Source organism: Diadema antillarum, unplaced genomic scaffold, assembly GCF_040938485.1.
Source record: "Diadema antillarum isolate AM-2024a unplaced genomic scaffold, OU_Dant_1.0 seq00000301_RagTag, whole genome shotgun sequence".
Taxonomy (NCBI): domain Eukaryota; kingdom Metazoa; phylum Echinodermata; class Echinoidea; order Diadematoida; family Diadematidae; genus Diadema; species Diadema antillarum.
This window is the reverse complement of record NW_027271324.1, coordinates 1586243-1603024: the sequence shown is the minus strand read 5'-3', so window position 1 is coordinate 1603024 and position 16782 is coordinate 1586243. Positions and strand designations below refer to the sequence as shown.

The following is a 16782-nucleotide window of genomic DNA, read 5'->3' as shown; positions in this document are numbered from 1 at the left end:
GTATATTGCAATTTAATCATTAAAATACCAAATGATAAAAGTTACCAACAACATTAAATGAACATAGGCATGGAGAAAATGAAACATACTAACACAGGCACAGAACAAATGACACATAAAAAGCAAAACAGAACATGTTTCACACATCATGTTGACAGAACGCAAGACAAGGTTTCGGGTAGCCCAACCCATGGATGGCCATTCCCCAGAGCCCATGATGACGTCAACTCATATCAAACTACACAGGCATGACATCAGGCATGTTTTAACACATTCAGACGCATTCTTATCCTGTTTGCAAGTATTTTATGCAATCTGTCCATAATTTGATCACAATGCAATCTAAAGTTCAACCGCATGATACATGTAGACACTAAAAAAGGACTGTACAGTACTGGTTGAGGCAAGGATTCATTTTTTGGTGAGATAATGAGAAATCTCTTATGAAATATGAAACAGCATGTAATTTCACAACAGATTCAACATTTATTTGATGAAAATTGGCCCTGAAATGGCTGAGATATAAAAAAAAAAAACGAACCTAATAAAATTTATAGGCCACAACATTTATTTGGATCTCTTTGTTTTACCTTGTTTTTTAGATACAGACTCAGTCATTTCAAAACCGATTTTCATCAAATAAACTTTTGATTCCCCTTAGAATTGTCTGCTCTTAACATTACATGGAGTGGTTTCTAAATAGATCTCACAAAACGTTACAAGTTGAATCCTCACCTCAACCGGTACTGTACAGTCCCTTCAAAATGGATGCTTTTGCGCATGATCGAACCTTGGCATGAGAGGTTGGTGCAGGTGCTAAAAACAGCCATATGCCAATACCCTTTTCATGCCCCAAGACTCATACATGTCTATAGACAGAAATCGAAAAATTCATCTGTCCGGAGGAGTCTTTTACAATTTTTTACTTTTATGGCTCTCCTCCAGGGGAATTCCGTGAAGCCAGACGCAGTCTCTGCAGAACATTTCCCTCACAATCAGATATAATAGACCAATCTTTCGGTCAGACATGTCTACATTACAGTGCAGTGACCAGTGTGGAAAATTTCTACTACGAGTAGATTCTACTACACTTACAACACTTCGTCACAAATGTGCGAGTAAAATTAGACTTAAATTACACGCACAGTCTGAAGGTTTTTGTAAACCAGCAGCCAAGAAAAAAAGGGCACAAAACAGCAAAAATGAGTCACAGACTCAGACTCAAACTCATTCAGACTTCCTCAGACTCAGAGATAAAATTAATGGTATCAAAATATTAATTATGGAAATAAAGTTTTACCAGATTATCCAGAATTCAGAAAATTCAGTCAAAATACTGCTTCTGATGAACAATTACAATTCCAATCTCCACAATTAAGGGTACGATATACGACCAATTGCAAGTCAAATAAGTGGATGCTCGCTTTCAGCAGTCGCGTTTCTCGCGATGTCGCAATTTATTTTAAAGTCTCCTCTATAATGTAACTCTCTCCTCTAACCAAGCACTGAAAACCTGCATAAACTTTACATGCTAGCCTATCGTACACATGCATGCATTTCCATTCATTCACACCTCAATGGACTAAATCCGCGCGCACCACACGCGTATTGGACGAGCACACTAGTGATGATGGCAGATACTGCGACAGACTGTTCTGTGAATCAGTCAATCTTCATCATGAAACGGCATGTATCCGAATATTAATGAATGGAAGGGAAAATCAAATACATACCACGTAAATTCTCCTCTTGTTCTTGTCCTTCTTTCCACTAAATGCTTGCTACACAAAGGCGTTTTGATGAATTTCAAGGAAGTCTTGTGTCATATGCTCACGGCCCCCCATGGAAGATATGACACATGTTTCGTTGCGACTGTATTAGAGCGCTGCACTGAATTCGACCTACAGGTGGCGCTCTTTTACGTAGTAAAAACCAAAGAGTACTCTTTGGTACAGGAGCTTCTAAGTTCTATCAGTAAAGGTGGGAAGCCCACCTCCCTGGTTCTATACTGCATAGGCGCCGGAAGTGGGGGGGCAGGGGGGGCGGCCGCCCCCCCCAATCCAAAAAGTGGGGGGGCAAAACGCATTTTTGCCCCCCCAAAAAGCCCCCCCCCAAAAAAAAAAATAATAATAATAATAAAAATAAATGAATAAACAAAGAAAATAAAATAAATATGTATAAAAAATATGAATAAAAGGGAAAAATATGGCTACAAACGGCAGCTTTTGGACTGTAAAATGTCAAAATTTTCAAGCTCGCTCGCTTCGCTCGCTCGCATCCAGCAGTTGAGCCCGGTGCGCCTCCCCCATAAATTCTAAAGCGAAAAACATAGCTACAACGGCAGTTGTTGGACTCTAGAATGTCAACATTTTCAAGCTCGCTCGCTTCGCTCGCTCTCATTGAATCGTTATGCCATTCTCATAATGTTGCTGACAGTAATTGCTAGTAGTTGCGCCCTATGCCCCCACCCCTCAATTTCCAAAGCGAAAGATAAATATAGCTACAAACGGGAGTTTTTGGACTGTAAAATGTCAAAATTTTCAAGCTCGCTCGCTTCGCTCGCTCGCATTGAATCGTTATGCCACTCTCCTAATGTTGCTGCCAGTAATTGCCAGCAGTTGCGCCCGATACCCCCCCCCCTTAATTTCCAAAGCAAAAGGTATAGTTACAAACGGGAGTTTTGGGACTGTAACATGTCAAAATTTTCAAGCTCGCTCGCTTCGCTCGCTCGCATTGAATCGTTATGCCACTCTCCTAACGTTGCTGCCAGTAATTGCCAGCAGTTGCGCCCGATGCCCCCCTTAATTTCCAAAGCGAAAGATATTCAACTACAAACGGGAGTTTTTGAACTGTAAAATGTCAAAATTCTCAAGCTCGCTCGCTTTGCTCGCTCGCATTGAATCGTTATGCCATTCTCCTAATGTTGCTGCCATTAATTGCCAGCAGTTGCGCCCGATGCGCCGCCCCATTAATTTCCAAAGTGACAGATATAGCTAGAAACCCCAGTTTTGGGACTGTAGAATGTCAAAATTTTCAAGCTTGCTTGCTTCGCTCGCTCGCATTGAATCGTTATGCCATTCTCCTAATGTTGCTGCCAATAATTGCCAGCAGTTGCGCCCGATGCGCCCCCACTTATTTCCAAAGCGAAATATATAGCTACAATTAAAACTCCAGTTTTGGAACTGTAGAATATCAAAATTTTCAAGCTCGCTCGCTTCGCTCGCTCGCATTTTATTGTTATGCCATTCACCTTATGTTGCTGACAGTATATAATTTGTCGATTGTTTCACACCGTCATTCCATAATCCATGTAAGGAAAACTTACAATGTTCCTCAATGACTGTGTTGTTGAATGTATCACATTCCGTAATGTATTGTAGTCCCAGCGGCTCACGCACACACGCACTTGTAAGCATACAGACCGTCTAAAATTACTTTATGGTTCCCCCCATGTTTCGACCCACCGTACGCCACTTTACATATATATATATATATATATATATATATATGTAAAGTGGCGTACGGTGGGTCGAAACATGGGGGGAATGTATATATATGTATATATATATATATATATATACATGTATATATATATATATATATGTATATATATATATATATATATATATATATATATATATATAATAGATGTGTGTGCGCGTGTGTGTGTGTGTGTGTGTGTGTGTGTGTATGTGTATATTGTGTAACATATGCATGGTCTAATCTTGAGCCCCCTCCAATGTTTGCCCCCCCAATCCAAAACTGCTTCCGGCGCGCCTGCTATACTGTACGGTACTCCTTTGTAAAAACCAGGTTACCTGTATGAACCAAAAGAGTGTGATCAACCTTGTGTACATACTCACGTATTGCATGCGCTATAAGATTGAGATTTCCTTCTTTTTCTGAGATGGGTAAGCCTGAAATGAATTTGCGACATCTGGTTATGTCAAGACCCATAAAACAATGAAAATGCCGTGAAAGACGCAAAAGAATCAAGGTGCATCATCTTCGGTTCATCTTATTAGGCCAAGTAAAAAAAGAAACCAGTTTCTCGTCCTCGCGCGCATCGATTTTGGCCGCCGCATCGATTTTTTTACTATTTACTATTTTCAAAATGGCGCTGAAAATACCAAGAAATTCATAATTCTTGTCCCAGCCCGCTCCCCGCCCGCATCAATTTTTAGTTGCCGCATCGATGTGATGTACAGCGCACTCGGTACGTCGTGATGTAGACAGGACGTTGAGCACCTTCTGTACATTTCTCTCGTGCTGTTGCCCGCTTCATGTGCTGCTAGATTGATTGCGCAATGTAACCACAAACCCCATTGTAACGAGATCCGTGGGACCGGCGATATTACCTCGTTATAACCATACTCATTAAAAACAAAGAAAAACATAAGCATGACGTCATATACCCATCAATGAAACTTAAACATATCCTTTGCGTTGTTATTACACAATTATTGAGCGTTACTATTGAAAGAATAAAGGGAGAGTATATGTGAATTAGACGAAAAAATAGAGGCTGAAATGATAAGTTAATTCTTTATTGTAATTCTTGTTTGTTAAGCTTTTTCTAAACACCAGCGCAAATATGGGGGCAAATATATACTGTAGAGTAACATACAGGCCTTGTTTACCGTAACTTGTATTTTTACGCTGTTGGTGCCCAGCGGGAATGCGATGATTTCATGAATCATTTCGGCTGTAATCTTGTACACAATATGTACAATGTATGATCGTTGCGCCCAAATGGATTAAAAATGCGTTCTTTATTTTCTTCCGAAAATCTCTTCGCGTTTTGTACGGCCGTTCTTGAAAATATGTGACAGGATTGATTGTGGGAGGTTGTCATCCTGTTTATGCAAATCTGCACCAGATCTATTCAAACTAATAAATGCGTTTGTTTCTTTTTCTGATTTAGGTTAACATGCGTCATTCAACTTTTTGTACGCTACTGTCACCTGGCGAGATCGCGATGATTTTAGAGTAACATACGTGCGTTGTTAACCGCGGCTAACTTGCGAGGTATTTTATGCTGTTGGTGCCCAGCGGGAATTCGATAATTTCATGAATCATTTGGCTGTCATTTTATACAATGTATGATCGTTGCGCTCGAAGGGATTAAAAATGCGTTCTTTATTTTCTTCCGAAAATCTCTTCGCGTTTTGTACATCCGTTCTTGAATTGTTGAATGCGTTTGTTTCTATTTCCGAGCACCGATTAAGTAGGTTAACATGCGTTATTCAACAAGTTTTACGCTACTGTCACCCAGCGAGATCGCGATGATTTCATTCATTATTTCGGCTTTAATCATACACACTCATATTCAAATTATCATTCGTTAAATGATAATGAACACATCCAGATCTATTCAAACTAATACATCCGTTTATTTCTTTTTCCGAGCACCGATTAAGTAGGTTAACATGCGTTATTCAACTATTTTTACTCTACTGTCACCTGGCAGGATCGCGATGATTTCACCAATTATTTCTGCTTTGATCATACACACTCATATTTAAATTATCATTTGTTAAATGATAATGAACAAATCCAGATCTGTTCGAACTAATAAATGCATTTGCTTCTTTTTCTGAACACCGATTAAGTATAGGTTAACATGCGTTACTCAACTATTATAATGCTACTGTCACCCGGCGGGATCGGGGCGATGATTTTATTATTTCGGCTTTAATCATCCAAACTCATATTTGCTCAAAACCAGCAAAAGAATTGGAAGTCGGAACTAAAATTGGAAAGGATATAATGATGAGTTGCACACGCATTCCAATTGTCCATTTTTGGTCAAATTTTATTGTCGCTACATGAAAAGTTTTTGAATGCGATATCTATTTTTTTTCTCGTTGCGCTGTAGTCTGACCTCATCACGCACGCGTTTCTCGCGAAAAAGAAAACCGAATGATTATGTTTGATAATTAGTAGGAGGATTAGTAGGATAGCGAGACTTCGGTTTCCAATGTTTCATTTGTCGCGTGTTTGAAAGCGGCAAATTTGGTCAAGAAATGGAACCTCGTTATATCCGATCAAATTGCTTATGTTTTTCTTTATCATGATTTACCGAAATTGTCCTTGTTATAACCGGAATCTCGTTATAACCGAACATGTTATAACCGATTCGTTCTGCCATTACACGCAAAGGAAAACGGGACCGACGCGATCACCTCGTTATAAGCGGTTCCTCGTTATAACCGAACTCGTTATAACGGGGTTTCCCTGTAGTAGAGGAGACCAGCCAGCCAGCATAGCATGCGTTCTGGAGCTGGAAAAAAAAAATCGTGGAATGATGGAGAGAACCGATCTCAAGCGCACGTGTGTACAGCGAACGGCTTTAAATAGTGAATATAGTATTCAACTGGTTCGTATTCTGTCTTTCAGTAAAAAGGAAATCAGGTGGTTGTTTCACAGGGTTGACAATTGGCAGTACTGTCTCCGGCATTTTAATTCCATGAGCGAATAAGTTTTCATATGAGAAAAGATCTAACTCAGTAATTAAGTTTGTGTTGTGTTGAAAGGCAAAAATAATGCTATGCATTTCCAGAGATAATGGTTGGATTCATAGGTTCAACAAGACCAAGTGATGCATAAATGTGTGTATTTTATGTTAAAAAAAAACGTGTTTTTTTCCATATATACCCTTGATATGACTGAATGAATACAGTCATAGCAGTGTAGTTAAATTGGTATACTTGTCATGCATAAACAGCAATATACCGCAGATTTGGTATTAAATTGTGCATCACTCAAATGATAAGTGGTTTATATCACACATGTATAAAAACACATATTACTTTGCTTTTGACAATCCTCGAAAAATAGTAAGATATCAAATAGTAAGGACCTCCCTCATCGCCTTGCTCAAAAAACCCGGACGAGAAACTACTTTCTTTTTTTACTTGGCCTTATACATTCCTAAATTAGTAGAACATGCAGGCGGATGGGAATTCATGGTCTGCTTAAAAAAAAAAAGTATAAAAAGCGGACTTGCAAATACTTTTAAAAATCTACGACCCGATGATCCAATATTACAAATTACCCCTCCCCCATGATATTGAGGAAATATTAAGCACTGGAATTCACAGCCGGCGCCACGTTTTCAAAAGTGTGTGTGTGTGTGTTGGTGGGGGGGGGGGGGGGGCAGTTTATATTTCTGGTGCCACTTCCGGGTTTCATCAGCTATAACAAGCAAAGGGGAAAAAAAGGTCTTCAGCGCTACTATTGCTTTCTCATTACACTTCTGGCTTTCTTCAGCTGACAAAAAAAAGTAAAACAAAAACAACAACAACAACAACAAAAACAAAAACAAACAAACAAAAAACACACTCACTCACACACACAAACAAACACAAAACCCCGGCCTTTACCGCACCTGTCGCTCTGGTACTGCAACTCATTGCAATCAGCAAAAGCTTAACCACATTATTTTCTTTTTTCTTGCGCCACTTTCGTGGGGGCCCAAAGTGGTTACACTCTTTGTATTCCTATTATGTATTGTGGTTCCGCTGGCCCTAGAATTTGACGCTTTGATAAGGATTCAGACATATACAAGATAGACCTAACACTTTGGGAAGCCTTTACTTACCTACTTACTAGACATGTAAAAGGCTAGTACAATGTCATGTATAGACCCTATCCATCATAACATGTACCATGCAGTTTCATGAAGAAAAAAAAATGCATATCAATGTGTAAGTTGTAGACAATGTCAGAAAGACGTGCCATCGGCTAAAGTAAGAAAATTAATCTGAAGTTCAAAGGAAAGTGATGATTACTATTGCAATTACATAACACTAAGCCTATAATGCAAATTGGATGAGGGAATGATATAATCACCTCACTACTTCTCATTGGCTACATTGTGCACAAACACATTGACAGTCATGTTCTTTTGATAACTTTGCAAGTGCAACTAAATCCCCTTTTCAAAAGTCATCATTGTTACGTTCCCACAGGCCTACAGGCCTACAATGCTATGCAACAATTTCCGTTTATGCAGGTATGATAAGAAATGTTTTTCCTTTTTATTCAGTTCAAATGTCCAAAACAAAATTTCCTTTTTATTCCCCTAAAAAGTGTGCATGTTGATGTGGTGACGACACCATTCATCATCTAATTTGCATAAAGGGTGGGGGGGGGGGGAGGCAAAGTGGTTGCGACCAACACATACAAATTAAGTCACAGTGCTACCATCACTAGTAGTGATTTTAGTTTGATTTACAATAGGTCCTAGGTACTAAGCCAGAGACTCCAACCCCAAGCACCTTCTGATCTGGTGATTCTCCCGCCTGAAACCCCGGCTAGCAAACGGGAGACTCCAAGTTGATGTGTGCGAAGCTCAAAGTTACTAGGGCTCTAGATGCTCTCTGGTGCTATCTAAGGCTTATTTTTTCAACATACGATAGCAATAAGTAAGAAATCCTTTTGAACGGGAGACACAGAGCCAGGGCGGGAGAAATTAAATCTCCTGAGCGGGAGAACGGGAGATTTTGAAAAAATGGGTTTTCGGCGGGAGATCTCCCGTCGAAAACGGGAGAGTTGGAGTCTCTGTAAAGCTTGCATTCGGAAAAGATTGTCACCATGACTCCTTGAAAAGAAAAAAAAAGAGAGGAAAGAATGTAATAATATTATCATTACAAAAGGCAAAAACTTTTAAATACACACAAATAAGAATAAGACGAAACAAAACAAAACCCACACATCACGACACACACATCGAAAACCGTGTGACATGGTCTAGCTGCCCAAGGAGATTTTTTATTTTTATATTTTTCATTTATATTAATCCTTTTTTTTTTTTTTTTTTTGCATCTCTCTCCACCAACTCCATCATGAGATATGTTTGGTCCGTTGATCAATTTTGGAAGCTGGCGTCGGCTCGACTCGCTCGCTCGCGTCGCGTCGCGTCGCGCTGCGTCGCGAATAGATTCTGGTATCTTGCTCTCTCGCATGCGATCGCAAGGAGTCGCAAGTGTCATACGGCCCCTCGCCCTTGCACAGTATGCACAGTTGCACGCTGAAACCACAAGACCGGTATGTATAAAAAACCTTCTCGAACTCTCATATGTTTCATTCTCCGTTGCACGATCTTTGATTATTTCAATGTTTGCCCTATATTATCTGGATTGTCCTGTATTGAGAAGTATGTCATGCATTGCATAAATAGAGATAAATAAACGCAAGAAACGCTGACTGATTTCGTAAATGGTGCGAGTGTGTATGTCTCGCTATGCTGTGTTTAGTCCCAAATATTGAAATTTATGTCAGTGCCTTCTTCTTCTTCTTCCTGTTCAGTGCAGTCCACCTGCACCTTGGCCTTTGGCTTTGGTGTATTGTCGTACTGTTGGCAGGCATGGTGTGGAGGTGTTTATGTACAGTGCAGGTTAAAATGACTACATTGGGCCACTACATTTTCTACAGAGCAGCTAAAAACATCCCATTCCCTTCTAGCGGAGTTGGGCAACTTGCTTTACACACACATCGAACATACATTTGTATCCATTCTCCATGATAAAAAGAAGAAAATATGCTGTTTGCAGTTTTTGACAAAAATCAAGTTTTAATCAACCAATGTGCAGCGACACACGGAAACACGGGTGCCAGCGGATTCGCTCAATGCAGGGCTGCCACACCTATTGACCTGATCCGGCTCGAAATTGTTGGTGGTTTTTTTTCTGTGGCTCTTGCCTCTCCACACACGAATCACCCCCATGAAAGTGAAGTCTGACATCATTTTTGATATTCGTAAAGAGAAAAATAAAATCAGAACTAACCTGATCTTGTGCATGCCATATATTCCAAATTACTAATATTCCACACTGATAGAGTCGGTGCACGGTGGGTACTCAAATTTGTCAGCAAACTAATCACTTTGTAGGTATTACGGGTTCACTTTGTTTGTGAATTCTGCCGTCCACCAGCCTTTGCGCATCTTTCGTGCAAGTGCCCCGTGGCATCCAGCACAGACAGCACATGGCATGGGTGTCCAGTTTTCCTTTCATCCAGCATGATGCATTGCACAAAATGTGGGATTTAGATGCTGATTAGGTCATGCATGATTGCTGCTGTATTCCAGGCAAACCTGATGCAATCACTTGTGTAAAACTTGTCGAACAATGTGATTGTTTTTGTATCTTCCCTTCATTAGGCTAGTCCTCTTTTTTGACTGGCCATGACAAAGGTATATTTTTACTGGTCATGTCGGGCCAGCATTCCTGTAAGGTTATTTGCCCGACAGTGATTTTACCAGTCTGGACTGTCAGACCGACGCCAGTGTGCAGCCTTGGTATATGGTCTACACGTCATAACCACACTGCTTAGTGATGGTCAAAATCTTACGAAAGGAAGATAAAAAGTAAACCCTGTCATCATCCTGATGATGTGAGACATTTGATTTATAACATTGAAAAAAAAAAAAACTTTGGTAGTTTTAACTACACTGTAAAGAACTAGACCTACAATGTAGTAATTTGCATTGACACTTGTGTACAGTTCTGCACTATGTACTGTAATGTATCATAGTAAAACAATATGATAGGATCTACAACCTGTATACCATACTCATGTATTTGTATGTCTATCTGTTTATTATACTCATATATTTGTAAATATCGGTGGATAAGAAGTACTTCTCAGATTGGGATACTTTGATCTACATAGATGCTATGTCCTCTCTAATGTGTGTGATGAGGACATATTCCTTCAAGTATTACCAGGTATGTGTGCTTTGATCCTTTTTTTCTTTTTTTTTCAGTATAAGATACACTGGATGGTAGAGTCTTGGCTGTTCAGGATACCCTTGACTGGCTGGGGTCTCTTCTGATGGGCATATACCAGGGATACTAATACTCATGATAGTAAAAACGTGAATGAACGGACAGACAAACCTACTCTGTAGCAAAGTAGGTGACAGTGACACAGAGTGCAATAGACACAGTTTGAGCAGTCATGGAAGGAATGGCATCAGCAGCACCTGGAGGTAACCAGGCGCCTGCCCTGACCCCATCGAGAAAGATGGTAGAGTTATACGAGGCAACTGTTGACTTCACAGCTGGCGCTATTGGTAAATTAGTTACTCACATCTTATATCTATCAACAGCTTTCTATCCATCTATCTATCTATCTATCTATCTATCTATCTATCTATCTATCTATCTATATATCTATTTATATATCTATCTATATACCTATGTACAGTCAAATTTGTACAGTCAACCTTGCCTACGTCAAATCTATTTGGACTAAGGAAATAGCTTCGACTCCGAAAAAATTCGACTTATGAGGGATTAAAATCGATAGAATATAAAGAGAATATAAAGAGACTTTGGCGATTATTCGACTTATGCGAGGTTGACTGAAGCAAGGTTGACTGTATATAGTGGCCACCCAAGGGAGACAAAAAAAAGTTGCCGCTATAGACAGTTGGCTGCTATTGACTGGGTCTTTAACATGGCTTTTTCTTGAGGGGAATTGGTTTCCGTGGCCAGATACAGCAGTTAGCCACTATGAACAGTTGACCGCTAAGGCAGGTTTGACTGTATCTATTTATGTACAATTGTACTACCCACTTATGTGTGTGTGTTTGCAATGAAATTTTCCACTTCCTGTTTGATGGGTACCAGTGAATTTGATAAAGAGTAACAGATGTAAAAATGTAGCTGTCTGTGTTACATCTCTTCAAGGTTCTGCTGTTTTCATGGTTTGTGTTGATCATATTTATTCAGTGTATTTTGGAGGACCACTTATGAGCTTATGAGAGCTAAAGGCTCAAATTAAGCCATTGTAGTAACTGTTCGTGCACTGCCCATCTTGTGTCCCTGGTCATAATAAAAGATGGGTCCCACCTTTTATTACAATCTCATTGTTTTTAGATAACACAGCCATTTCTAAACCAATTTTCATCAAATAAACTAATTGTCACTGTCATTGTAGGATACACTTATCTTTACTATTTATTTGTCCTGTGCATTGATACAATTTCTGTCAGCATTCAAAATACCAGAGGATTGCATATTTGGTATTACATATAATTAGCAGTATAATGAAACACTTTCACTGAGTTCACGTTTCTTTGTGTCGTGGATATGTCCTTCCCAGGTGGGGTAGCTTGTACATTTGTAGGTCAGCCGTTTGACACGATCAAGGTCAAGATGCAGACCTATCCACACCTCTACAAGGGCTCCATGCACTGCCTGAGGCACACGCTGGGGAAGGAAGGGATGCGGGGTCTCTTTGAGGGCACGACGCCGGCCCTGGCTGCCATTGTCGGGGAGTCGGCGGTGCTGTTCATGTGCTATGGGCTGTGCCAGAAGGGGGTGAGCCAGGCGGTAGGCAAGGAACACGTGAGTCAGCTGACGTCGGTCCAGAAGGCGCTGTCGGGGTCGTTTGCCGCATTCTTCTCATCCCTGGTGCTCTGCCCAACGGAGCTGGTCAAGTGTCGCATGCAGGCGATGACTGAAGTAATGGCAGTCTCCGACACGATACACAAGAAAATGTGAGTTTAGCAAAAGTGTTCTGGTCTCGTTCTGCAGTTATGATTGTTTGTTTGTTTGTTTTCTGTGTAGTTGATGGATCTATTACCTTGGAGACTTGTAAGTAAGGTGTCAAACAGTATTCCTACATAATACTCAGGGAAAATATGAGTTGGGGTTATTTGTTTTCTTGCTATTGTTTTCAAGGTTTTCTACAATATTGTATGTACTTTAGAGGTATTTTCTTTAGTGATAGTTTATTTTCTTGTGAAGCTGGTAAGTGATGGAACAAACAACTTATGCTGTTTTGATGGAGAGATGAATGAATGTCAGTATGTATTGGATTTGACTGTTTATGCTGCACTGGTATTGATTTAAAACTGTGATAGACCCACGGGACATTTCTGATTTTGTCTCTTTAATATTGTCTCTCAGTGGGCCCTGGCAAGTGACCAAGGACCTGATCAAGCAGGATGGCCCCTTGGGACTCTTCCAGGGACTGACCAGCACCTGGCTACGTGAGATGCCCGGCTACTTTGCCTTCTTCTTTGGCTACGAGCTGAGCAAGGAACTGCTCACACCAGCAGGAAAGACCCAAGAAGAGCTTAGTAAGCATTATGTTCTGACATATTCTTGAAAGTCTGAGCCTTGTTCAATGTACATATCGTTGCTGGGGTGACAAGACCTCTTTTCTGCAAAATGTCAAATGTTTAGGACAGCAAATGGCAGCCAAAGCAATGTAACAAATGAAATTGCCTCTCCTTTGACATGCCATGGTGGCTTCATTTTTGGAGTAAGATAGCTAGGATTTGGACAGAACATCACTTAGCTGATTATCTGACCATTAGTCCGAAAAAGTAATTTTCATCAAAATTTGACATATAAGGTCTTGTCACCTGGCGATGATATGTGACCCTGCATCACAAAACCAACAAAAAGTAGCCAGCCAAGGATTTTTAGTTAAGAGCAGATTCTAAAAGAGCAGACTTTAAGCTTTAAAATGATGTGTAACTCCATTCAAATGGACTCTCCTAACCTATATAAACATTGGCAAGAAAGCACATACTCTTGAAAAGTGTATACTGAGAAAAGAGGCTCTGAAGTATAGTATCTAGTCAAGTGCTTAAAGGGGCCCTGAAATCCAAATGCATGTTGATTTGTGTTGATTTATGATACCCTCAACATCACTTTTGCAGTGAAACGAATATCTAGAAACATTCCATGTATTTTAAACGATTTTTTTCTTCTATTTTACTTCAGATTACTTGGGAACACCCTCAAAAAAATCCTTCCAAACCAATATTCTTGGGATGACCTCATCTGTCAATCATTGCTAAAGTACTGAAATGTTTAACAAAACACATTGGAATGCACCTTCCTCTCAACTCAGCATAACTTGCATGTTTCTGTGATATTAATGTGACTAACAAACGACATGGCGAGGGAATATGCAAGTTATGGAAACTGTGGAAAATCTCCTGAAATTGTATCCTGTTTTTGTCTCAAATCCCCCACCCGCTCCTCCCACAAGGCTTCCCAAGACTTGCCCTGGCAGGTGGAGTGGCCGGAGCTAGCCTGTGGACGGCCATCTATCCCATCGACGTGGTCAAGTCAAGAATCCAGGTCCAGTCTCTGGTGGGCAAGATGCCGGGATTTCTTCCAACTTTCATCAATATGGTCAAGACAGAAGGTATTTGTATAGCATTTAGAGCCTCATGTAGCATAGGGAGCCTATTCAGATGGCCAAAATGGTTTCATTGCTAATCCATCACATTTATGAAATATGTTTCATAAATGACAGGTCGAGCTAGTAGTGTCCACCTTTCCAAGTCTTTCAAATGGAAAAAAAGTGCACTTGAAATCAGAACTCAATTTATGAATACCTTGGGCTAGGATGTCTTAAGCAGCACAATCAAATGAATGTAAATATCAGTTGTTTACAGACACAAAAACGAAACAAAACAAAAAGCAAAACAAAACAAAGCAGATTGATGAGGAGCAAACTCATTACTATAACACACTCATGAACAAACCTTGCTCCATGATAACCTCTTTTGGCTGGGTATTATGGGGATGACTATATTCCCACCAAACTCAGTCTGCATGTGGAATAGTAGACTCGAGTCAATGTGCATAGTATCAACAGGTTAGTTTGTTTCAAATCTTGTAGACAGAACGACTTGTACAGCTCGGTATTGGTATGTGTTTGTTAAGCTTGAGAGACAGCATTTACCATTTCATTGACATCTTCTGTTTTGGGCACCCATTGCTATGGATGTTTTGGCTGCATCAGTTCAGCACAAGCTTTCCTTCGTTTGTAGTACCATTTTCCCATATTCCTAGGTAAAAAGGAATGGCTTTCTTGATCACGTACCGGCATATGTCGAAGTATAAAACCTGAATGCCTCCACCCAGACATGACTTTTGTCAATTTTTAAGTGGTCTTTCATTGTACATGGACAATAGCTCAAATGGCTTCATAACTGCATGGCTTTTCTTTGTCTTCTGCCAAAGTCACTTCAAAATAACAATTGTATGTAACGATGTGTACTGGAATGCAAACAAACAGCACTACCATCAGTACCTTTCCATTGATGGAAATAAGATCCATTTTTACTGTTTTTCCCCGCTGATTTTCTGTCCTGAGTAACATCATTAGGACATTAAATGTAAGTTAAAATCTTGAACTGCAACATGCCATATTATACGTATCTTTTCCCACAAAGCCACCAAAAAAGCTGGGGTGCAGTTAAAGGGATCGTATAGTTTTGGTTGAGACTTAACTTCAGGTTTTTATCATTTTTTGGTGAGATAGTGAGAAACCTCTTATGAAATATGAAAGAGCATGTAATTCCAAGAGGGATTCAATGTTTATTTGATGAGAATTGGTTTTGAAATGGCCGAGATATCCAAAACAGAGCGATCCTAATAAAGTGTGGGACCCACATTTTATTATGATTGTTTTGTTTTACTTTGTTTTTGGGTGTTTCAGCTATTCCAAGCCTGATTTTTATCAAATAAACTTTGAATTCCTCTTAAAATGGTTTGCTCTGTACTATTTCATAAGTGTTTTCTTGGTATCTTGCAAAAAAGTTAAAGCCCAATTTTCATCTCCACCAATACTGTACCATCCCTTTAAAACACAGTTGCTGTTAGTACACTAGGAAATCATTCCATTCAGTGGTATACTGCACGTTATAAAGATATGGACATTTAGGAAGTGGTTTTTATAGCACTAATGTAGAGCTTGCATACATGTTCCCATTTGACAGGTGTAGCGTCTCTATTCAGCGGTGTCTACCCATGCATTATACGAGCCTTTCCCGCTAACGCTGCCATGCTCATCGCATATGAGGGAAGCCGGTCGTGGATGCGTAATCATCGTCCCGGCTGGATATCATAACACCTTGTGAACCACCATGCCACGTTCCCTCCCAGCAGCGACAGGAAACGTCGATGGGCGTGCAAAGGATGTTCTTGGAGGACGACCTATATCCTGCACAGTCCTTCTGTGTCTGATGCAGCAGTGTGGTGTGAGCAAATGCAATAGTATCCGTGCATGTCCTCAAAGGCGATTGGAGCAGATGTGTGCACATTGAAGAGGGCACTCTTTCAGCTGGGTAAATCTCTTGTATGTTTTGGCACTTTACCATGGGATCATGTCTGATTATTTGCTGCAGGTAATTCAGAGGAGAGGCTTATGACTGGTGACTGAAAAAGTGTTCTTCTTTCAATGTATGAAATGCTGCTACTCCCTATCTCTCCCTACTCTCTCTGTCTATCTCTCTTTGTCTTTCTCTATCACTTCCTATCTGTCTTTTCATATGTATTTCCTGTAAGATACTATAAGACCAGAAACATTTGGGACATGAAACTTTCGCGAATTGCAGGAAACGGCCTTTTTTGCGGCATGACACTTTCATGAATTACCACTGGCATTCAATGCATTGTATACTAACAAATTTTCATGTGCATTTAACCTTTGCGAATCATGGCTCCTTGCAAAATTCTCTAAAGTGATAAGGGTATGATACTGTATGTACATATGCTATGTTTCCACCATACAAAGAGGAAATTATTGTAACAAATCAAGAAATGTAAAGGTAATATTTTGAAACTCCGTCTCTGCTCAAGCCTCCTCCTTGCCCCACCCCCAAGAATGAAATAAAACAAAGAGAGCTTTACTGCTATAAGCCAGGTCTTTCATGCAGCCAAAGGTAGGGGACTATGGAAGTTGAAATGTTCCTTCATCTGAAATTCTGTGTTAGGCCATTATTTAAAGAATATAATATGC

At 40.0% G+C, this 16782-nt stretch overlaps 1 protein-coding gene across 1 annotated transcript; it reads left to right on the top strand.

The window, feature by feature from the left end:
• The first annotated feature begins 10776 nt into the window (after positions 1–10776).
• On the top strand, positions 10777–16353 carry LOC139730302 (mitochondrial ornithine transporter 1-like). The gene is made up of 5 exons (XM_071641179.1): positions 10777–11080; positions 12115–12511; positions 12924–13096; positions 14020–14178; positions 15761–16353. The coding sequence occupies exons 1-5, from the start codon at positions 10966–10968 to the stop codon at positions 15889–15891; spliced, it is 975 nt and encodes a 324-aa protein (XP_071497280.1). The 5' UTR covers positions 10777–10965; the 3' UTR covers positions 15892–16353.
• Positions 16354–16782: the final 429 nt, after the last annotated feature.